Raw genomic sequence first — 25,091 nt, 5'->3', positions numbered from 1 at the left:
TCTGCATGCTTAATATCAATAAGGAGCACAGGCCTGGAAAATTCTCAAGTGTATAAAAACTGCTGACATACCAACTATGTAAAGGGACATAGCTGTTTAATGGAACATACACAGCATGATTAACTAAACGTGGAAAATATGAACTGTTATGCAAATGATTTTGCGACCTGGTTTAGGAAACTTAACAGTGTGGAGGTGAATAAAAATTGTGTTTGTGACTATATGAAATAGTTCAAGGATGTTTATTGGATCAGAAAGGAAAGTTATGGTTAAAATAGGTGTATATTATTATTATTTGTTTATTTAGCAGACGCCTTTATCCAAGGCGACTTACAGAGACTAGAGTGTGTGAACTATGCATCAGCTGTAGAGTCACTTACAATTACGTCTCACCCGAAAGACGGAGCACAAGGAGGTTAAGTGACTTGCTCAGGGTCACACAACGAGTCAGTGGTTGAGGTGGGATTTGAACCTGGGGACCTCCTGGTTACAAGCTCTTTTCTTTAACCACTGGACCACACAGCTTGCACTATTCGTTTTGTTTAAACAACAAGGATTGATTCAATTTAAACAAACAAATTAGTCAAAGCAACTTCTATAAAATTAAATATAGGAGATTCTCTCAAATTCACTTAGCTTAAACTGTAAGTTGCATGCAACAACAATGAGGAGTCTTCCTCATAAACAAACAAGAAGCAAACATTAAGTTATGGTTTGTAGCAGGGTCGGTAGAAAGCCCTGCTGTTTAAATGTATTTGTTTATTTTAGAACGGGGTTTCCCCCTCCGTCCTTGTGTTATTTTGTATTTGTTTTGTATTATTATTATTATTATTATTATTATTATCGTTATGTATTTATATGACGGCGTAGCGCTGTGTGTTTTGTTATTGTTTTGTATTTATTTATTGTATTTAAATATGACGGCCTAGCCGTGCGTTTTTGTTTTGTTTATTTTAAAACGTGTTCTGGCAGAGGCGAGATTGGTGCTCGTCCTCTGCCAGGAATAATTAATAAACTCGTGCAGAAGGTGGCCATCTCCCGAATTAAGTGATTAATTTGTTGCTAATCGGGAGATGGCCACCTGCATATAAGCCTGCAGCTCTTTGCGCTCTGGGTGGAGTACTGTGGGTGTATGAGGAGCGAGAGTGGAGAGAGCGAGAGAAAACAAAACAAAACTTACATTAAGCACAGGAACAGTGACAGCCATTGCCCAGCCTGAGGTGTGTAGTGTGCAAGGTATATTGTATTTGGACTAGTTTAAGTTGTAATAATATAATACCTTATTTGAATTAAAATCATGTAGAACCCACCTTTATCGAAATAATCGGACTATACAACGCTCCTAGTGAATATAAAGGAACAGTTCTATTAGAAATAAAACTAAAAGGAAAAATTAAAGGTGCAACAACTAAGCTAAAGTAATAGAGAAAGGAAGAATTAACTAAACAGTACAGACAGTATAAACAACGACACCCCACTCCCGCTGGTTGATCAGCGATCCAACACAGTCTATGGGAGATTCCCTTAAAGGTTACAACTGCATTCCTGACATTTAAGATGAAGGTTAGTCTTAACAGGGGTATCGTTAGTAACACAATACGATGATCAAAGCATTGTTAAATCAGTCTCATATATATATAGTTTTGCTTCAGAAGGCAATTCTCACTCTTGCGAGATAAAGACGCTCTTTGCATCCAGATAACCTATCGAGAATTATCTATTATCAAGACAGCTAAATTTGGATTCTAGCTTCTAACGCAGAATGACAATTGCCTTGTAAAGCCCACATCAATTTGTATAAACCACATACTATAGTGTTCATTAACTCAAAGCATGAATTGAAAGCAATACTACTTTTCTTAAATTCTACCTCAAACAAAACATTAATTTTACTTTAAGGTCTGCTTATTCTCGAGTTCATAAGAGGATTAAAATACTACTCACTGAATACTTAACGGACGTTAACTGCATAATGTAATATCAAGATATCCTAAAAAAAGGGGGATGTTACACAAAATTTGTATCAAGAAAACTACTGTGCTTTGAACAAATGATACAAAAAGGTCTAAGTCAAACAATGCGCAATACGGGCTGAAATACCCCTCTATTTTTTAATGTACCAGGCACTACTGCAGATCAACACAGATCAACCAATAAATGACTTGGCCATTTCAATCCCCATGTATTCTCTGAAATCCTCCCTGCAGCCCCTGCGTGCTCACCTACAACAGGACCTGGCCATGCTACACTGATAACCTTGGATTAGAACATTTATCCCTGTTATTTATTTATTTGTTGTTTTTTTTTTACAGATTACTCATCCTGCAATATATTCTGTGTGCTTGTCTGTTGTGTTTCTGTGTAGATGAATTATACCATGATCTATTCCAGAAAAAAAGATTAGTGTATTTCAGGCAGAAACAGTATAAAAGTAGACATCAGCTTTTTGTTTTTTTTAAATCCCTGGCATTGTGGTTCCTACACAATAACAAAGTGAAAAATTACACATTTTCATAAAGTAATATCATTACTGTGGTTTACGTATGCCTTTACACGCAAGTGCAAACTCAGATTTAACTTAAATAAACTGTAGAAAAGGGGGCATTGTACATTTACAGTCCTCATAACAGAAAATACTAGGATCACAACAAAACCGTGATCACTGTACTTAACATTTACCTTGCAAGTTGGGCCAGTGTTTGGAAAGTGTAAAAGCACACCTGCACCTGTATCCTGATTCTGACTTGCTTGCCAAATCTGAAGCAGCACTTTACTTTGTTGATCCTGTTTTTTTATGTTAATCCCTACTGTCTCACACATCACTTTCCATTTTATATAAGTCTCTCCAAACCAAATCACTCCACCCATATAAAGGATTCCTCCTGGCTTTTATACTCTGTGGCTGGAGCCCAATTAATCAATAATTAACAATTAGCTAATTAAAGCTCCAGCCACATTCTCACATGCATTTGGCAGGGAGGAATTTAACCCCCTCCCTGCTGATCCAAAACAAACAATAGTACAATCATAATTATTAATCAAATACACCTATATCTATACAGACGAAAAATAACAATAATTATAATGAAAACAATAATAATACAAATAACATAGCGCACATCATATAAAGGGCGTGGCACCCCGTCACACAAGGGTATGCAGATATGCTGCCCCTGTGGTCTCTACATATGAACCCACCGTACAGGGATGCCTAATTAGACAAACGGTAGATATTAGGACGGAAGTCATTGTATTTTGTATCTTGTTCTTAATTTTACTGTAATTCTTTGTATTTATTTTTTGTATACAACTGTAAGTCGCCCTGGGTAAGGGCTTCTGCTAAGAAATAATAATAATAATAATAATAATAATAATAATAATAATAATAATAATAATAATAATAATATGATTGTTTAGTTTCTGTTTAAAAGAAAAATTATGAAAATAGCAAATTTACTATTGAAATACAAGATTTCCAATGTTTTATTGTCAAGCTGTGTAATAAGGATTAAGGTCTGTCATATTTGAACAATTAGGTTACATCTTCAGGTTGTGTTACTAGAAGTAATTACAACTCGGACACTTTTGTGATTTTATTTTAAATAACCAATGGGTTAAAGGTGAATCTTTCACATTTATACAAACACACTTCTTTAACTATATATATATATATATATATAGATATATATAGATATATATAGATATATATATATATATATATATATATATATATATATATATATATATATATAAAACATACAACTCTTATCTCAAAAGACATTTAATCAATTATTTAAACAAGCACCTTCTGTATGAGAGCTTCTGAGCATTATCTTTTCTAAAGGCCCCCTAAAGTAAATTACACATTAGTACTTTTTACAGAAGGGATTTCCAATTGATCACATCCACTGACTTATACAGTAAATAGCGTCTGAAATATATTCATTCAACTTTGTTAATTGAATAGATCATAGGCATTAATACATTTTCCATTAAGAGGGCATCTCATTTAAACACTGGGTTGTTCTGTGGCACATCTGTCTTTACCTGCTGATAATTCTCTGTACAATACGGTAATTTATAAGCCTCACACAAGTTAAAGATTAAAAACTCCTTTGTAAGCTAATCTGTCCTTATATAGCATGTTCATACCCAATCCAAAATTGATTTTATGTATACAAGTAATCAAAAAGGAGATCAGCATGACTATTTTTGAAAAATAAACTTTTTGCATCAAAATTTTTGCAGCTAATTTGAACAGTCATGATAGAGATGATGCTTACTTGTTTCTTTTGATTAATTAATTATCATCTGTTTTTATTTGTCTTAAATAGCAATTTAAGCCTTAGTTAAAATATACTCAAATAAAATATACATTTAAATAAAAGGACTGAAAGATGAAATATACTTCCAAAAGGTACTCCCGGGGGAAGGATCCAGTTCTTCTGCAAAGCCATTTCCTGTGTGTTTTGATCCATAGTGCTCTAATGGACCCATGCTATTGATTTAGGCATTTTCTGTATGACTGTAATGGATTCTTATGTACTTGTTTGGAGAGGGAGGCGTCTTACAAGCCAAACTGATTTTCCCTTTTCTATGCAGGTCTTTAAACCCATCACCAGTGAAGAAGTGGCACAGAGTCAGGGGAGTCGAAGACTGATCAGTTTTTCTCTGTCAGGTAAGGATGTTTCATTAAACAGATGTCAGCTTATTATGGTCAGTGTAAATTTGTATGATTTGTTGTAACCTATTATGATGTCTGTGTGCTAATGTGTCTAATGATGAGGCAGAAGCTTTTTGTGGATGTTAGTGGTTAGTGATGTTTTATTCCAAGAGCTATCATATATATATATATATATATATATATATATATATATATACTGTATATATATATATATATATATATATATATATATACTGTATATATATGATAGCTCTTGGAATAAAACATCACTAACCACTAACATCCACAAAAAGCTTCTGCCTCATCATTAGACACATTAGCACACAGACATCATATCAAGAGACACCATATCAAGAGCTCTGCATAACACTGGCCTGTATGGGAGGGTGGCATGAAAGAAGCTGTTACTCAAAAAGTACCATCTGAAAGCACGTCTGGAGTTTGCCAGAAAGCATGAGAGTGACCCAGCTGCGATGTGGGAAAAGGTTTTGTGGTCAGATGAGACCAAGATAGAGCTTTTTGGCCAAAACTCAAAGCGCTATGTGTGGCACAAACCTAACACTGCCCATGCCTCAAGACACACCATCCCTACAGTGAAGTATGGTGGTGGCAGCATCATGCTGTGGGGATGCTTCTCATCAGCAGTGACTGGGCATCTTGTTAAAATTGAAGGAAGAATGGATGGAGCAAAATACAGGGAAATACTGCAAGAGAACCTGCTTCAGTCCGCTAAAAAACTGAAGCTTGGGAGGAAATTTACCTTTCAGCAGGACAATGATCCCAAGCACAAGGCCAAAGCAACACTGGAGTGGCTCAAGAACAAAAAGGTGAATGTCCTACAGTGCCCAGTCAAAGTCCTGATCTCAATCCCATTGAGAATCTGTGAAACTAACGAAATAGCAATGTACCATTTGTAATTCAGTATTATGAGAGAATTGGTCAGGGGTCTGAATACTTTTGCAAGGCACTGTATATATATATATATATATATATATATATATATATATATATATATATATATATATATATATAATATACAGTATGTGTGTGTATACAGTATATATGACCTAACAGTTTTGCAGGGGTCTAAAACTGAATATCCTGGGCCTAAATATATGTTAATAGGGACCCAAAATTCAAAATAAGCTTATAACGTTGTTCATTTTTTATGATTTTAGGCATCCAGATTTAAAGAGATTTAAAAGTAAATGTTACTTATGTGTCTATGAAAAGAAATTACAAAATAATTTATTTATATTAGAATTTTAAAATCACAAACTTGTCTTAGCACACAGTAAATTTAAAAGTATGTAAAGTCCACATATTTATGCAAACTGTTCAGTTTTGCAATAATTTATTATACTAATTGTTAGCTACGTGGCTATTTTTTGAAAAATTAGCAGTGGAAGAAAACCGCTTCAGCAAGTACTGTAGAACCTGCCAGATCTGACGGCCGTTTATCTACTAGGTTTAGATCAGCGGTTCCCAACCGGCAGCCCGTGGACCTGTGCCGGTCCACAGGGAGATTTCAGCCGGTCCGCAAGAGGACATAAAAAAATAATGTGTTTGTTTCTTTAAATGTTTAACAGTGGAGAGGTGGTAATACAAAACCACACTCATGTGTATTTGCAGGCTATTTATTTCAAGTATAAAGTAGAATCTTAATGTTACAAACTTCACTATTATCAAGTACAGTAGGGAAATTAACAGTGTGTTTATGCTTACTCCACATATCTCTGATAATAACAATACTTCCGTATATGCATTTGCGTTATGGCGTTACGCATAAAATGAAAACGTTACGTAATGACGGCCTGTTATGCAGTAAGGTTACTCTGCAATATTATTAGATTTATCTACTCTCCATTTCGCAAAGTGAGATTTTAATGCTGTGTGCTGCTCTTGAGAGGTTGACATATTCAAATAATGTCGAAGCAAGTTTCTTTGGACACATTTTTCAACAAAAAGACAGAAAAACAGGATTGGACAACATCAGTGAAAAATGTAAACATGAGTGTGAAGTTAATGAAAAAAATGAAGAAGATCAACATGAGGAGGGAGTTGCGACAACAGCAAATAAAAAGAGAACAGGCTTCAATACAAAATACAATGTTTCGTACATTAAGTTTGGATTTATTTCATGTGGCGATGAAGAGTCATCCAAACCTCAGTGTGTTGTATGTGGTGACATACTTAGTAATGATGCAATGAAGCCATCCAAACTAATTTGGCACTTAAAATCTAAACATGCTGAACTGGAATCCAAGCCAACGGAGTTCTTTGAAAGAAACCGTGACAAATTAAAGGGACAGCAACAATTATAATGTGATGTGCAAACATTAGTGAAGCTGCATTGAAAGCGTCATACTTGGTCTCACTTCGTATTGCAAAGACTAAAAAGCCGTTCACAATAGGTGAGGAGCTGATAATGCCATCTGTTAAAGACATCTGTCAGGAAGTGCTGGGCTTGTACCACTTTCAAATAATACAGTGGCACGGAGAATTGACGACATTTCTCAAGACATGGAAGATCAACTCATAGATTGGTTGAAAAATGCAAAATATTTTTCACTATAACTCGACGAATCAACTGACATTACCGGCTTAGCAATTTTATTGGCGTATGTACATTTTGAACATGAGGGCGATTTTACTGAAGAATTTCTATGTGTTCTTGAACTCCCCAACCAAACTACAAGTGCTGAAGTGTTTAGGGCTCTCAATGAATATGTGACTGGACATAGTCTCGATTGGAAATGTTGTGTGGGAATCTGCACAGATGGCACCACAGCAATGACCAGATGTCATTCTGATGTTGTGGCTAAAGTGAAAGAAGTTGCCCCAGAATGTGAGTCAATACACTGTTTCATTCACCGGGAAATGCTGGCGACAAAAAAAATGTCAGGAGAATTGCACAATGTTCTCAATACAGTTGTGAAGGTGGTTAACTACGTTAGAGCCCATGCTTTAAATTCCAGATTGTTTGCGTGCTTGTGCGATGAAACAGGTGCACAACATAGCCAGCTGCTGTTGCACACAGAAATACGTTGGCTATCCTGGGGCAAAGTAATATCGAGAGTTTTCAAGCTAAGAAAGGAAATACCAGGTTCCTCATGGAAAAGAAGTCTGATAGGGCAGATAATTTCAGGGATTTCGAATGGCTTGCAAAGTTGGCAAATTTGGCTGACATGTTTTCATCACTGAATGATCTGAACCTGTCACTGCAAGGCAAAATGACTAGTGTGTTTCAGTTGGCAGATAAAATTGCAAATGTGGAGTGATCGTGTTTCCAAACATTGTTTCGATATGTTTCCATTACTGCTAGAAGCGCTCAGTGATGCCAATGAGCAGGTTGTGAATAATTTGGTTGACATAATTGGTCAGCATTTAAAATCTTTGAGTGAAAAATTTGAAGATTATTTTCCTACAGAGAGGGATCCCAGAATTGGAAAGGAATGGATTCGAGATCCTTTCATTTCAAAGACCGGAGCATCATTATCCACAATGCAGGAAGATCAACTGATTGAGTTATCAAATGACAATGGTTTGAAGCTGCAGTTTCAAGCAAGGGAATCTCTGGCAGCATTTTGGATAAAGACAAGGCCAGAATACCCCGAATTTAGTAGAATTGCATTGCAATCATTGCTGCCTTTCTCCTCCACAAATCTCTGTGAGACTGGATTTTCAGCCATGACCACTATAAAAACGAAGAATCGGAATAAACTTGACATTCGAGCATCGCTACGAGTAGCACTCTCAAACATAGAGCCCAGGCTGATTTTGCTTGCGGCTCAGAAACAAGCACAGAAATCTCACTAGAAGCATCACATCACCCCCACCACCCAGAACACGTCACTTGGTAAGTTTTTATTTTCTCTGTAGATTTACAGCTGTATTTTAAAAACAAAGAAACAGGTACTAAGTTACACCCGAATGAAACTAATAATAATATGTGTGTTTAGCAAAGTAGCAATAAACAGGTAATCCTGTGATAATTTCCGTTTGTACATTATAATTCTACTGTAATTCATTTAAAGTAATTATTATTTTTTTAAATTTAAGTTGTCATTTAATTATTTTCATTTTTAGCATTGTTTTGTTACTTTAGTTTATATATATATATATATATATATATATATATATATATATATATATATATATATAAAGTACTCGCCCAGACATCAACTAGTCCTCATCAGATTTAATTCGCCTCAGACGGTCAGGCGAGCGTGAGTTTCTAACCCTGCATAAAGATAAGAAGCAGTATTACTTGGTAGTAAATTTGAATACAGAAAAGGTAAGCCATAAGCTGTGTTTTGTTTTCTATTTTTTCATGTATTCCATTTTTTCTTTTGCATTTTATAGAAAAAACGAGACCAATTTTAAGTTTGTAGTCTTTTTAAAGTCTTCCAAGATTCTGAGTATACATACTTTCCCATGGCGCCGTTTCTGCAGAATCCGAGATTGTGCAAGTACATAAATAAATAAATAAATAATGCATTTTAAAAAATGCGCTTGTGAGAACTGCGATTTAGAACACTTTAGTTTTCAGAAGTTCGTTTCTGTTGTATTTTCTGTAAACATTAATGTGATTTCTGTTGCTTCATTAAAATAAATACTAATAACAATAAATAATATATTGGCATTTACTTGAACAACATGATTTGAAATTAAAAGTCCAGTATATAAATATCAAGTAATAGGTGTATGAAATGGAAAAACATGGAAATGACTTCTCAAATGAAAAAGAGTAATGTTGAAATGGAAAATCACTTTGGTCTACAAATTACCTTTATATACACAAATGGTTTTGGCTATTTCTTATTCATTTTATTAATGCAGATTACGGGTGTGACTAAAACCCATCTGATACACTTTTAGTCTTCCTATGCATCGGGATGCAGGACATTTGCTAGGAAATCGAGACTGTCCTGACCATATAGGGACTGTTGGCATGTATACAGTAGTATCTGTTGCATCCACTCTGTCCTGGATCAGCCGTGGTGCATCTCGCCATGGGCACCTTCATTACAGGACACGGCAGTAATCACAACTGGAGCACAGGCTTGGTTCTGTACTTTTGGTTCTCTACTTTTCCCTAGCAGGCCATAAAGCTAATGCAGCCCCATGCCACACCCTGATAATGTAGATTTGCTGTGGTCCACTCTAAAATTCTTTCTGTCCTAAATAAAATAAATTGCAACTAAAAACCAAAACAGTACCAATTATGACTTACTAAATGGAAAAAAACTAAATTGTGCCAGCAGTGGTGTATTTAATGTGTTTTCAACAGACAGCTAATGTTTGTTTTATAAGTCATGTCAACATGTACTGTATTTACTGAACTCACTGTTACAAGTACTGGGTACATCCCTGAAAAAAGGAAGCATCATAGGACAGACTGATGCTATTTTTCACCTTTTTCTGTTTTTAAATATATTTCTAGAATGATGCATTGCTCTGTCTTTTTCGATTTAAAGGACTGAAGCATTTAAAGACGGATGAGTTATTTTGATCACTTAAGATAATCGCACCATTGAAACAGGGGTGTTCTGTTACGTGTGAGTATCTGCTGAGAAACAAGAGAGACACAGGGGGTTTGTATTTGAAAACGCCGCTCAGGCGTCCAGGTTTTATTAAATCACAGGCAGTTGCAGTGGTTGGTGGCCGCCACTAGGATACTTGCAATAGTAGCCCTAATGTGGAAGGGCATATACAAACATGTACATCAAAAGTCAAAACAAAATACAGTTCAAAAACAGCAAGATGAAAAAAAAAAAGTGGCCAAGCTACTCCCGCACCAGGAACCTGCTTCCTAACAATCTAAAAAAACTGTGTTGGGATTAAAATTGCCTTAAATTAATCCTTCCATAAACGTGGAATTATCCCGGTATACACACGTGAAGGATCTACATCCACCAGAACCCAGGTGCTTTTGGATGCTCACTCTCGATATAGACACAGTCATGAGGACTTCAGCTTATAACAAAGCGCAGAGCACATGGAGAACAAAGGGCTGGCTGTCCAGCCCCTTTTTAAAGGCAGGTGACCATTGTTAATTGATTATCAGTTATGCAATTGACACCTGGCCACTTGCTACACATTCAGTTTCATTTCGGCAAGCACACAATTTGTTTTTACAAAAGTTACACATTTTATTTACAATCAAACAAAACTAACTTTTATTTAGAAACCCCAAAGCAAAACATACTATTTACAGGGGCAGGCCTCAGCCCTGTCACAACCATATTCTGAATATGCTGCCAAATAAGATGCTGACCTTGGTATTGTATGTTACGTGCTAGTGAAAACATGCTCACGCAAAGGTTTTATTAAGTGCTGCAGTAAAGGTGTACCATATATCACTGGGATTACTACACTAATCTGTATCCTTCACAACAACGGTCCAGTCGCCGTGTCTAGGCTGTCTGTGATTTAAAGTCCTATACTGGCAATGTATTTTAGTAGTCCAGGGAGGCAATTGTTCTTCCTGTGCTGGTGGTCCTGTCTAATAAACTGTATTTGTTACAGGAGTGTGGCTATTTGGCATTAGATGTTCCATTCAAATACATTTTCCTTTTGTGCCTTTCAGTGGGCATGTCAAAGATAGATTATCACATAGTGACCAGGGTTTAACAACTCTTAACACTTTTTATCACCCACTGTACAAAACCAGTCTTGATGTTGTTAATCAAAATACAGTACAAGTCATTATCTGGGTCAAATAATACTTGTTTGGATTCCTTAATTGGAAAGTCTTTTGTATTTAGTGTGTCAGTCTAAAACCAAAATGATAAGTAACACCTCTTGGGGATGTCAGACAAGTTCAGAAAGTGCAGGTCATACAACTTTAATAAAACATGAAAATGTTTCTGGAATGTGACCAGTTTATTCTGCATTCAGCAAACATTTCATAGCTAATTTATCTCACTTTGACATGTGGTTTTAAGTGGTGAACAGTCTGCAAAATTTTGTCTTTTTTATAACTAAGACTAAGCAAAATAAAATAATGATTCACCAATAATATAGATTAGAAAGTAAAATGCTGAGTTAGTCATCTGAGTTGGTTGTGCCCCCCATGGTCACCCCATGGTCACCACAGTCAGATACAATCAGAAACGTAAATACAGCTGCTGCTTTATTATTATATTTTACGTGTAAAAAGTATTTTAAAAAATGTGCGTATAAAAATACACCTATTGAGCATTAATACCGGACACATTTCCTATAAAATAAAAAATAAAAATAATGTGGTAAAGATTTTTTTCTTCTTGAAAAGTTTATATAAAAATTGTGAATATTTACTATCATAAAAAAAAATTGCCATCAAACTTATGCAATTGATTTATTAATATAACAAAACTACTAACACCAATATGAAAAAGAAACTGAAAAATGTACTATTATAGACTTTGTTGTTTTCACCTGCGTCCATCACACACCTGTTTCTACTGCCTCCGATTAAGGATTGCTACTGATTGATCTTCCCTGTCGGTGTGAGAGGCAGCGTGTGCGGCAATCGTGCAAGAACATCGGGAAAGAACCCTGTCTGTTCTGGGGCTGTTCCTGTGTTGTTATGCGTTGTTTTATTAGTTAGTTAGTTGTGTATTTTAAATGTTTATAATTAATTTGCTTTTATATGTCAGCTATGTCTTTTCATATGCTATTTCTCTCTGTATCCTTATTTTTCTTTTTATATTTTCTTTTTCCTTCTTCTAAGAAACATTTTACATTTTTTAATTTAGTATTTATATGTTCTTTAATTTCTGCAAGTTGCTTTGGATAAGAGTCTTCTAAATAATAATAATAATAATAATAATAATAAAGATGAAGTTTCAAAGAATCTCACAATAATTAACTCAAATAAATAATTTGTTTATCCATTAAGGAGAAAGCAAAGGGTTGGGAAAAGCACTGTAATAATAATAATAATAATAATAATAATAATAATAATAATAATAATAATAATAATAATCATCATCATCATTTTGAAAACTTTAAATGTTAATCTTACAAATTCTCTATTATTATTATTATTATTATTATTATTATTATTATTATTATTATTATTGCTGCTTCAAAATGATTATACCAGAGAATATGTTCTTGTGTGAGTATACAGTTATATTAAACATTTTCCTTCATGTAAAGTTACAGATTTTTTTTTTTTTTTTTTTTCAAAATAAGCAGTGTTAATCACGGGTTTGTCAAACTGTATAACAGAGCAAGTGCAGTAATAAAATATGTCTTTAAAAAAATAGCCTGCCGAGGCTGTCCTTACTTTAGACTTGACTGTAGAAAGCGTTCAATAACTCCTATTATCAGCAGCATTTTGCTGTCGTTCACGCTTATGAATTGATGCCCGGGACCGATGAAAACTTTATGCTAATGAGGTAATCGTTAACCTTTCTCTCAAGTCGTTATAAACATGCCTTCATAGACAAAAATCATTGGGACTTAACAACGCATCTGAATGATCTCTTATGAATAGCAACTGCAGTTAAATAGGCGGCTATGAACGAAATCCGATCATGTACTCCTGTTTTCTCATTTCGACAGGCATTAACCCTTTATGAATAGACCCCAATATGTTTTTAAAATTCCACCTAATAATGGCTAAGTACAGAAGTAACAGCATACCTATCAAATAACATTTCACATTAGATTAGTTTAACAGGGAAATCAGCATTATTTCTTTTTCATTAAAAGGGACAGTTTAGAACCCTATATTCTTCAAGCCTTTCCCAGACCACCGCCTCTCACAGAAAATGACGAAACAAGGGTCAAATTGTGTCAGGGGCCACTTTCCATATTCAATATTATGTTTGTGTATTTTATTTTTGTTTATTATGTTTGTATTTTATTTTTGTATTATGGTAGTGTGTTAGTCCGCCTACCAAAATTATGTGTGAACCACTAAGAACAACTGAATCATTTGGCAGTTCTGCATCAAAAGAACCTTACCGATATAACAAAAACATCTCCTTAACAACATCATTTTTCAAACTGAACAGCGGCAAAATGTTTTTGCTCTTTACTGAGTAGTAAGTTGTATATTTTTATAAACATGAATGTATAATTAAGTTAAATGTTTGATTATGCACCAGTTCTGTCGTTTTAAATTTTCTCCTAGTTGCTGGCTTAATTATTTTGGTGTAAGTTCAGCTGTATGCACTATGTTCTGTCCATATGACATACACAATAAAAATAGGGTATGAAATAATAGTGTTTATAAAAGTTTTTTTTTTTTTTTTAAATATCCTTATAGTTTGGGAAGTTAGAAGACATGACTGAAAGTCTTACTTCAGCTGTGTATATGCAGCTGAAGTAATTATGTCATTATGATGTCATTTTTGTTATTTATTGATTTCATTATTATGTTTTATTTTCTGTAATTGAGATTAATTACTGTGTAACCTAACTTTTTATTTTGTTAATCTCTCTATGCTGCTGTTTATAAAATGACTGTGTGGCATGATAGAGCTGTGGCCCAAGATGTTACCGGCAGGAATTAGAGACTCAGACAGACGCTGCAGTGAAGCGCTGTTGCGCACATTTATTTAACAAACACAAAACACAGGAACAAATAAACAGGGCACGAGGGCAAAAACAGATTAAAACAAAACAAATATACGTAGGCTGGACATTCGCCTTCACTTCTGTTACAAACAAAGCACAGTTATACTCACCTAACTCCCTTCCCCCACAGAAATTATTTCTCCTCTCTTTTAAACAGGTGGCCATTCTCCAGTTAGCACTCAATTACCTAAATGGCCACACCTGTGCTTGTTGGCAGGGATGCGGTTTCTTCTGTCCCTGCCAACAAGCACAGGTTTGGCCATTCTCCAATTAGGTAAATGAGTGCTAATTGGAGAATGGCCACCTGTATAAATGTGTTTTTTTTGTTTGTCACTGAAATCAAGTGCCAAACCGGGTTTTTAGGGGAGAGCTGAGCAATGGAACAAGCCTTTTTTTTTTTTTTGCAGCAAAGTGTGCGTATTGCCGTACATGCATCGTTTTCAAAATAATTTTGATTTGTTGGTTTGCTTTCAAAACCAACAAAATAGTCAAGTCAGATTTTTTGTTTTGTTTTGGTTTCTGCAAGCGGAGTACATTGTCTGACACTCAGTGCAATCTCAATCCTAATAGCCTAGATATCAGACTGAATGAGTGAGAGCGCCGCTGGGCATGCATTAACTTTGCGGCTGTTTCCAGCTTTACAAACAATGTTCTATTTAAAATGCTGGGACTCAAATAAAAACACAAAAAATGGGGTACGGCAGCCTTCACAGCTAACCAAGCTGCTCCTGGTTCTTATTAAATACTATCTATGGTATCCTGAAAGTATCAAACCCACATTCATTTTTGACTTTATCATGCAAGTCCTATTTCCAATATTTAAAGTGGCAGCACCCTATTTCCTGTTTACAAATGAGAGGAGGCCATTCGGCCAATCTTGCTTGTTTGGTTGTTAGTAGCTTATTGATCCCAGAATCTCATCAAGCAGCTTCTTGAAGGATCCCAGGGTGTCAGCTTCAACAACATTACTGGGGAGTTGGTTCCAGACCCTCAATTCTCTGTGTTAAAAAGTGTCTCCTACTTTCTGTTCTCAATGCACCTTTATCTAATCTCCATTTGTGACCCTTGGTCCTTGTTTCTTTTTTCAGGTCAAAAAAGTCCCCCGGGTCAGCATTGTTATTGTCAATACCTTTTAGAATTTTGAATGCTTGAATCAGATCACCGTGTAGTCTTCTTTGTTCAAGACTGAACAGATTCAATTATTTTAGCCTGTCTGCATACAACATGCCTTTTAAACCCGGGATAATTCTGGGTGCTCTTCTTTGCATCTTTCTAGAGCAGCAATATCCTTTTTGTAATGAGGTGACCAGAACTGAACACAATATTCTAGATGAGGTCTTACTAATGCATTGTCAAGTTTTAACATTACTTCCCTTGATTTAAATTCAACACTTTTCACAATAGATCCAAGCATCTTGTTGGCCTTTTTTTATAGCTGCCCCACATTGCCTAGATGAAGACATTTCTGAGTCAACATAAACTCCTAGGTCTTTTTCATAGTCCTTCTTCAATTTCGTTCTCTCCCATATGATATTTATAATGCACATTTTTATTGCCTGCGTGCAGTACTTTACATTTTCCTCTATTAAATGTCATTTGCCATGTATCTGCCCAGTTCTGAATGCTGTCTAGATCATTTTGAATGACCTTTGCTGCTGCAACAGTGTTTGCCACTCCTCCTATTTTTGTGTCGTCTGCAAATTTTTTTAAAAATGCCTGACCCAAAATCAAATGTTGATTTTTTTAATGGAGAAACTGTTGAAGAATGATATGAAGATGAAATTCCTGAACCAAAGTATCGTTAATTCAAATTTCTTTAAAAGAAAAACGGCACAGTGAAATCAGAACTGAATTGAACTTAAATGAAAAAAAAACACAATAAAGGCTTCTAAATGGGCTGTGAATATACTACAAAACTGTCTCCAAGAAAAAGGTAGACCTCTTACCTTTTAATGTACTTTATAAGGGCGAGTTGAACATTATGAATTTTATGTTGGTTCCACAAGGAATAGAGGTGGAGCAAAGCAGAATATCAAGCTTTATAAGTGTGCAAGCTGGTATCAATCGCTTTTTGAATAACCCACCATACAGCAGAAAAGTGAATTTAGTGAAAGACAGTAACTAAAAGATTAAGACAAAGTGGAAAAGACAAACAGCACTATCGCCCAATAAAACCAGCAGACCTGGAGAAGTTAAAACAATCTGAAGGCACAAAGATTGTTATAATTAAAGTTGTATCAGATTTATTTATGTAATTTACTAAGTTTAAATATGCATGTCCATTAATTAAATAGTAAATTAGCATGTAATAGGTTAATATAATTGATTTACTTAATACACATTTTAATCAATATTTATTATGTTTATGAATAAACTGATTGTTAATTTATTAAAATAAAACACTTTCAAATAAATGTTGTTTACTTTTCACTGGAACTATTTTCTTGTGTGTCGTGATATTTATTGTTAATGGAAAGATTATTTTAAATTTGCTATGTTAATTTAAAAAGTAAATACATCTAATCATTTAATAATCGTTTTATAATAGCATTAAGGCACTCCTGGGTTGACATGATATAACCGCACACTTAAGGGTTAAAGGCACTCAGCTTCACATTGTGCCTTAAGTGTGCGCTCATATCATGTCAACCCATCCATGCGTCATAATATAATGAAAATGAAAAGCAAACAAAACGCAGCCGAAGTGGTTTCCGTTGCCATGTGAACGAGCTGTTGACTGAGAGGTTTGAAAGTTGGTCTCTCATGATCTCCGTGGCTGTGTGAAAGGGTTATCAGTACCATACTGGCAATTTTGTGCTGTGTGAATGGGTCTTTTGTACCCATTTTTGAGACGCCTCTGAGATGACTCAGTACCAGCATTTGTGTGTGAAAATATCTCACTTCATATGTTAAAAACACAGCTTATCCTGCAAACTGCAAACCACAGCTATTACCCAACATTTTCCCTGCTGCTGTTGTCAACAAAGTGATCTCTCACCGACTGTAGTGAAATAAAATGTGTCACAAAATGTGCATCAGTGGCATCTGTGGCGCTAATTCTTTTATGAGTAACACACACAGTTTTGTTTCGTGGAGGATATCTAAGGAGATAATAAGCTCTCAGGGGATTTTCCTTCTACATACCATGCCGTTTCCTCAGCCTTACACAGCAGCTTTTTGCCAATTACGCTATATCCCGCACTCAGCACTCCAGCACTGCCAGCACTCAGAATCATCCCCCTAGTACTCGTAGATGGATATATTCCATGTATCATTTGCTCACGTGTTTAATAGGTTTTTTCTGACATTATCAATTTCTCCAAAACAAGAGGACTTCAATAGAGAAAAGAACCTCTGTTGCGTTGCATTAGCTTAATTTTTAGACAACCTTTCATTAGAAGCATCAACATCTAGGACAGATTATTTCATTGTTTTCCTTTTTTCTATTCCTTAAGTTCTACATAATATTTTATTAACTCTAATTCCCAGGCTTTTTTTGCAAACAAAGTTTATTAGGTATTTTAGGGTGACCAGATTTTCAAAGCTCAGAACATATTTAAAATGCAGTAGTTTTAAAACTATACCGTGTTTATTTAAGAAGGTTTCTTATTTGAATATAGTGCTTCTATCAGAATTACTATATTCACTTTAAACTAACAAAAAACAACCTCTGACTGCTGCACAACCATTGCACTCTGGAAGGCAATCTGGGTCAAAAATGCGTTATTTAGTACACATTCTAATTTGACTTCAGTGCGTGTTGTAATTCTAATTATTACATGTACTAATTTGGCCAATCAGATCACTGAAAATGAAATGAGAACCAATGAATTTAAAGAAAATACATCTGCCATTCCCACCCAATAAACAACGCGTTCCACATTGCCCCTCCCCTTTCCAATTTGTGGCCACATTTAACTACATGTGCTAATCATATATATGTATTGTTATTTTTATCCTTAAATGTTAGCATTTTGCATACTTTTTATATAGTAAAGTAACCCATATGAAAAACATTATTCTGGGACATATAATTGTACACATACGTGTGACATATTTAATGCATTATAAACATAAATTTATACTGTAAGCTTAGCCTTCCTTTATTGCTGGTTACCACAGTACTTTTCAATGATTGGATCACTATGGCTAATATGTTAATCACTATGGCTTCAGTCTTGGTGCAAGCACTGTAAAACATTTCTTCCTATAACATGTGGATCCATTTAGTTGTACAGTCCAACACTGGTTTTGTTTTACAACATGATACAGGCGAAAGTACCTTCGGGAGCAGCTAGATTCAAATTTGAAATACTGGAGCTGCTTTTTGCTTCATCATGTGTTTTGTTTGCAAGTGATCCTTAACATCAGACCTGCCACCATGAGCTACTGAAAGGCTTGATCCACAATGTTTGCAAAATACATCACAGTCACTGTTTCCTTTTTATATACACTTGAAATCTCCAACTGTTTAAAAGCTGAAGACAATTAACAGGGTCTAATTATGCTAATGAATAGTTCAGTTAAGGGTTAAATTAAGTAATTGATAACTCAGTTGGAATGAATGGAGTCAGTGCCCAGAGGGTTCCTTCAAACTGAATGAAAGTAAGAAGCAGTCAGTTTCTTGACGTGGTACGTGCAGCTTTCTACTGCCTCTTAAACAGAAGAACAATAAAGTTCTTCTGGCCCACAAGGAGATAATAACTCAACCTACTTCATATAGTGGGTGGAGTTATTGCAATAATAACCCTTTTCATTACATGATGTTAAAAAAAACATTGTGTAATGAGTTTTGTAACTTTAGTTCTTTACCACTAAAAAATAGCATCACTGCATCCATTTAGTCATTTAATTTTGCTATCCTCAGCTAACCAAAATGGAAAGCTCTGTTACTCAGCTCTGTTGCATGTTGTTTACAGATTTTCAAGCTGTGGGACTGAAAAAGGGAATGTTCTTCAATCCAGACCCTTACCTGAAGATAGCCATCCAGCCTGGGAAACACAGCATCTTCCCAGCTTTGCCTCACCACGGACAAGAGAAGAGATCTGGGATAGTCTACAACACCATCAACCCTGTCTGGCAAAGACAGGTACATTGCATTGCAAGGCAGTCCAATTCACAGTTTTAGAAAATGTATTTCAGTTGTATACTGTGTATGCAGGAACTAATGTGAACTAATGTTTGTGATTTTGGTCTGCAAATTCAAAAGGTCTTTGCTCAGCTAGCAGCCTTTGAAACTACCAGCAGTTGTGTCAAGTTTCAAGCTAGTGATCAAAGCTGAAAATACTTCCCCATTAGAAAGAGAAACTTATTTTGATTCATATAGGTATTGTATTATAAGGGCTGCCACATTTTCAACAAACCTGTAAACTACCAACAGTAAACTGAACAGTATTATTATTATTTATTTCTTAGCAGACACCCTTATCCAAGATATCACATTATTTTTACATACAATTACATTATTTTTTAGACATTATTTTTACATACAATTCCCCATTTATACAGTTGGGTAATTCTAGGTAAAGTACCTTGCTCAAGGGTACAGCAGCAGTGCCCCCCACCTGGGATTGAACCCACGACCCTCCGGTCAAGAGTCCAGAGCCCTAACCACTACTCCACAATTACTTCTCACTAAGCAGTACACAGTGCACTCTTTCATTAAGGTATGGAAATAAGTCAGTTATTTAATAGAAAGTTATTTGCACATTTATGTAGTGGTGTACAAAGTATTCTGATAAACACGTGGCTAATTTGCATCGACCACAATGTTAAGCACACACCAAGTGCAGGCTCTTAATGATCATCTGCCATTCTGCAAATCTGCACAACACAAGCAAGCTGACAATAAAATGACTATACACACACATTGTTTCAACCAAACTGCTTTGGATTCACAAAACTGGCATTTTTTATTTTAATGGAATTGCATCATTAAAGGTAGGCTCTTTATTTCTTCATTTGAATCAACAACTCTTAATTGAACTGCGCTTACCTTTTTCCTGCAGCATCTCTCATTCCAGAGGAAAAATAAATAGTTTTTTTTTTTTTTAATTCTTGATGTTTGCAATGCAACATAAAAAAAACATTTGAGTTACAAAAAGCAACACAATTATTGGATTGCAGTTAGGTGAAAGTGCATGTTAAGCTAAAGAAGGTAATAAGAACCACAAAGTTTGGAGAAATAAGCATATTAACTAAAGATCATCTATTGATCAAAGTTATGGTGTGTCTAGATGTTTAGATAACAGCATGGTGAATTATTGTAATGTTGGCTAGAACTGATACATTCCATGTGTGGCTTGAAATGCTTGTTCATGAGAAAAAGATCAAGACCTGAAGGTATTTTGCAACACTTTTTTTCTGCAGCCTGATTGCTTTCTTGCTCAGACAGTTATCATTTTAGCTACCTAATTGAGCAGAACTGAATCTTGGTAACAAGTTAAAATTTGGAGTCAGAACTAAGGTTAAATTACTCATTCCGACTGTAGTATTGAAACTGCACAGTATATAATGTTTTGTGATTAAACATCTGATACATGCTCAGAAAAGTTGCAACAATAAAGTCACAAATATATCCTGAAGGTATAACACTCATTTTATTTCATTGAGTGTTAACAACCTCAAATTTGTTAAATGATGAATTTGTGATCAAGAAAATGTTGATACATTTGTATTTGAAATTTGGAAATGTTAACATTAAACACTTTCAAGACCACATAAGTCCCCTTTTCAGTTGAATATGAGAAGTAGTAGTACAGGTACAGTACCTACAACTCTATTGCAATGGTCTGTACATAGTTACATCAACAGAGTTCTGATGCTATAGGCTTTTTGAGATGTATCAGATACTATTACATAACATTACACACATATTTTAAGAACAGGTTTGTGCATGTACTATAAATGGACTGCAAACTCTTTTAGGCAATGTGTTGAAGCTTTGCTGTCCCAGGCGAATTCCATCACCCTATTCATTCTGTTGCTTGAGGTCTCACCACTGCCAGACAGAGAGCAGCAATGTTATATGGCATTTGAAGTCTTCAGCTGTAAGCAAGGTCTGGCGAGATACAGCTCCATAAAGAGTGTGTCAGTTTTAATCACTTTAAGTCAGACCCCAGAAGCAGGGGAAATTATTATACTACTCATAGGCATTTTAGTACAATACAGTGTATGTTACAGATTAAATATAACCACATGATTCCATTTTATGAAAATATTTTTATTGTATTTTATCAGACTATTTTTAATCAACATTAGGGGCTTTAATCATAATTCTATAGTATGTGCAATTCATAGTGGTCACAGCAAGATAAGCCCTCTATTTTAATTGTGTTCTGTTGCAGTATACAAGATAGAATTCTGCAGATGCCAAGTCCTGGCTTAAAGTGGCTTGTGACCAAGGGTTTGCCAGAATCACATTTTATCAATGTTGTAGGAACTCGTATGATGTTATTCATGAATCTGCAGTATAAGAGAGTTCCTAATGAAACTGAGAACCTGGGTCAAGAAGCTAGAGGGAACAATGTGAAACAGATTCTGCTGGCGATTGTGTGTACTCAGGTGTGTTTGATACTGTTGCTGATTCCATTCAATATAGTTTGCTTTCAGTTTACATTGTTTTTAGTCCAGCTGAGGAAGATGAGGAATCAACAGACGTCAGATTGCAGAAGCTCTATTGAAGGCGGTTGACAGCTTTTTGTTGACAGATTAGACTGTTGATTAAAAGACTCAGCTGTTGTCAAATGACTAATTAAAACACAACTATCGTAAAATATATGCAAGTGAAATTAGTTTAATTTAGTAACTAAAAAGAGGCGTCATAAGGCCTACTAAACAACTTAACAGTCACAGACTAGGCAGATGTCACAGTCTTGTGTTTACTGGAAGGTTGTCAGAGTGTTTCAGGTATTGGTTACTATTAGATGACATCACCAGTTGCTTGTAAGAAGGAAGATATAAAGTGGACTGTTGCAGGGCTGTCTCACCGACTTCCCCTTTGCCTTGCATTGTTAAGGGCTTCTTTGTTTGCTGTGTCGCGAGGCTCTGAAGTGTACTACCTGTCACAGCGGTGGCTCTGACCCAGTTTTGGAAATTTATAAAAGCTTGGAAGGGGAAGATACACTGATTCAGTTTCGACTTATACTGTAGCACAGCTGTGTACTACCTGCCATCCTCCCATGAAAAATATTGTTGTAATATACATGTGCTTCCTTTGTTTTGAGTGTATTCATTTTTTTTCAGAATTTTGTATTATTATTATCCTCCTTATACTGAAACAAGTCATCTGTTATTATTTGTAATGTAGAAGACAAACACTACCTGTCCACTTTATTAGGACCTGTCTACCCAGTTGGATTTGGCATTGCTCTAGTGTGGGGCATGTCCTCCTGCGAGACATTGGGTCCCTTGATCTGGAAGGCCAAACCATGATGGTAATGGCTACTTTCAAGACAATAATGTGCCCATCCACTGTGCCATAATTATGTGCAAGGGTTTTTTGGAGCAGGACAAAAACGTCTGTGGCCCCCACAATCCCTGGATTTCTAAGGCATTTTTCTCTAAACCTACTATCATTTCTCAATAAATGTGGAATACCGTTTCAATATAAACCTTTTCTCAATGAGGTTGAATACTGTATATATTTTAACAGAATGCAAAACTGATCATAAATAATCCCGTATTGTACAGGAAGTAGTCAGACAAGAACCCCTAATTATCATAAATGGGTCTAGATTTCCCAAATATCTTGGGGTCTGTCTAGACCCTTCCTTTACATTTCAATACATTTCGACTTGTTTTGTTTTTCATTCAGTTAAAAAATGCTTTACAAATACTGTTTGATATAACTGACTGATGTGATGCTGTTTATAAATCTAGCAACTAAACTGCTCTGGTTAGGCTTAATGTAGCATAACAATAACTCTCCTATAAGAAAGACTCTACATACAAACACCAAGTTCTTCTTGAGCAGGTATGCTTGAGCTCCTAATCAAACCCACTCCATAGCAAACTACTGGCATTGAGCCTATATTAAAACTAAACACACACAAGGGGCAGTAGTGTAGCAAAGCCAGAATGCTGTTCTGGTACTATTTTCTATAGACAGCAGTGGTGTAGTCGAGCCGGAACTTCCATAATAGGTAAGCTGTCACATGACTCACATCACCCGCACAACTCTCTGATTCAGTCAGTAGTCCGCTTGATGCAATGAAAAGAACATTAGGAACTTCTTCTATTACGAACTGCTTCATTAAGAAGGCGAGAAAAACTGACGAGGACGACAGCAACAGCTTATCGACTACGACTGTGGACCCAAACAAAAACAAAGCCACAGACACGTAAATAAAGTAAAGCACTCTGACAAGATGGTGAAAGACACTGTGGAAATATTTGTAGAAATTAGATAAATGCATTACCTATTCTAAAATATGAATCCATCCATCCATCTATCCATCCATTGTCTGTAACTGCTTAATCCTATAGAGGGTTGCGGTGAGCCGGCGCCTAACCCGGCAGACATAGGGTGCATGGCGGGACAACACCCTGGATAATAATCGTATAATAATTCTTGTTTAAGAAAATCAGTATTTTAGTGGCAATCTGGTACCTACACATTTAGAACTACACCTCTGACAAGGAGGGATAGTACTGTTGCAGCCTGCAGGAGCTCCAGTTCACAGAGCCTACCTTTATCCTAAATGTCTTTTTATTATTCATAATAGGAAAGTCCTTGATCCCCAAAGAAGCTGCAGCCTGTGCAAGGTCACTCGAATTTCCAGGAAATGCATTGCCATACTTGCTATGCAGACTTTTTTGTCAGCAATCAAAAAATGAGACGACTTTTATTTGAATTACATGTATGTTTTAAATTATCTGTATGTTTAAAATATAGTACAAACATTATTATTATTATTATTATTATTATTATTATTATTATTATTATTATTATTATTATTATTAGTATTATTATTTATTTCTTATCCAGGGCGACTTACAATTGTTACAAGATATCACATTATTTTTACATACAATTACATTATTTTTACACGTTATTTTTACATACAATTACCCATTTATACAGTTGGGTTTTTACTGGAGCAATCTAGGTAAAGTACTTTGCTCAAGGGTACAGCAGCAGTGTCCCCCACCTGGGATTGAACCCACGACCCTCCGGTTGAGTCCAGAGCCCTAACCACTACTCTACACTGCTGCCCATAACATACATGAGTTGTATTGCTTCTTCTTTTTAAAACTGTGCTGTCATTTCAAAAAGCTACATCAACAATGGCAAGAGATGTAAATCATAGTAATTAACAATAACTTAAATTACATATCGATTCAATCCATTTAACACAAGTACAGTGCCTTGCGAAAGTATTCGGCCCCCTTGAACTTTGCGACCTTTTGCCACATTTCAGGCTTCAAACATAAAGATATGAAACTGTAATTTTTTGTGAAGAATCAACAACAAGTGGGACACAATCATGAAGTGGAACGAAATTTATTGGATATTTCAAACTTTTTTAACAAATAAAAAACTGAAAAATTGGGCGTGCAAAATTATTCAGCCCCTTTACTTTCAGTGCAGCAAACTCTCTCCAGAAGTTCAGTGAGGATCTCTGAATGATCCAATGTTGACCTAAATGACTAATGATGATAAATAGAATCCACCTGTGTGTAATCAAGTCTCCGTATAAATGCACCTGCACTGTGATAGTCTCAGAGGTCCGTTTAAAGCGCAGAGAGCGTCATGAAGAACAAGGAACACACCAGGCAGGTCCGAGATACTGTTGTGGAGAAGTTTAAAGCCAGATTTGGATACAAA

General features: G+C 35.5%; 1 protein-coding gene across 4 annotated transcripts in view; it reads left to right on the top strand.

Annotated features, from left to right (window-relative positions):
* LOC117400404 (E3 ubiquitin-protein ligase HECW1-like) overlaps positions 1 to 25,091 on the top strand; it is a 201,712-nt gene that overhangs the window by 94,028 nt on the left and 82,593 nt on the right. For all 4 annotated transcript variants that reach the window (XM_034000313.3, XM_034000309.3, XM_034000312.3 and 1 more), the window contains 2 exons: positions 4,603 to 4,678; positions 19,183 to 19,352. In XM_034000313.3, the coding sequence (XP_033856204.3) occupies positions 4,603 to 4,678; positions 19,183 to 19,352 (246 nt within the window). The remainder of the gene's footprint in view (positions 1 to 4,602; positions 4,679 to 19,182; positions 19,353 to 25,091) is intronic.

Source organism: Acipenser ruthenus, chromosome 4 (genome assembly GCF_902713425.1).
Source record: "Acipenser ruthenus chromosome 4, fAciRut3.2 maternal haplotype, whole genome shotgun sequence".
Classification (NCBI taxonomy): Eukaryota; Metazoa; Chordata; class Actinopteri; order Acipenseriformes; family Acipenseridae; genus Acipenser; species Acipenser ruthenus.
Note: the sequence above shows the minus strand (reverse complement) of the source record. Positions and strands in the feature narration are given on the sequence as shown.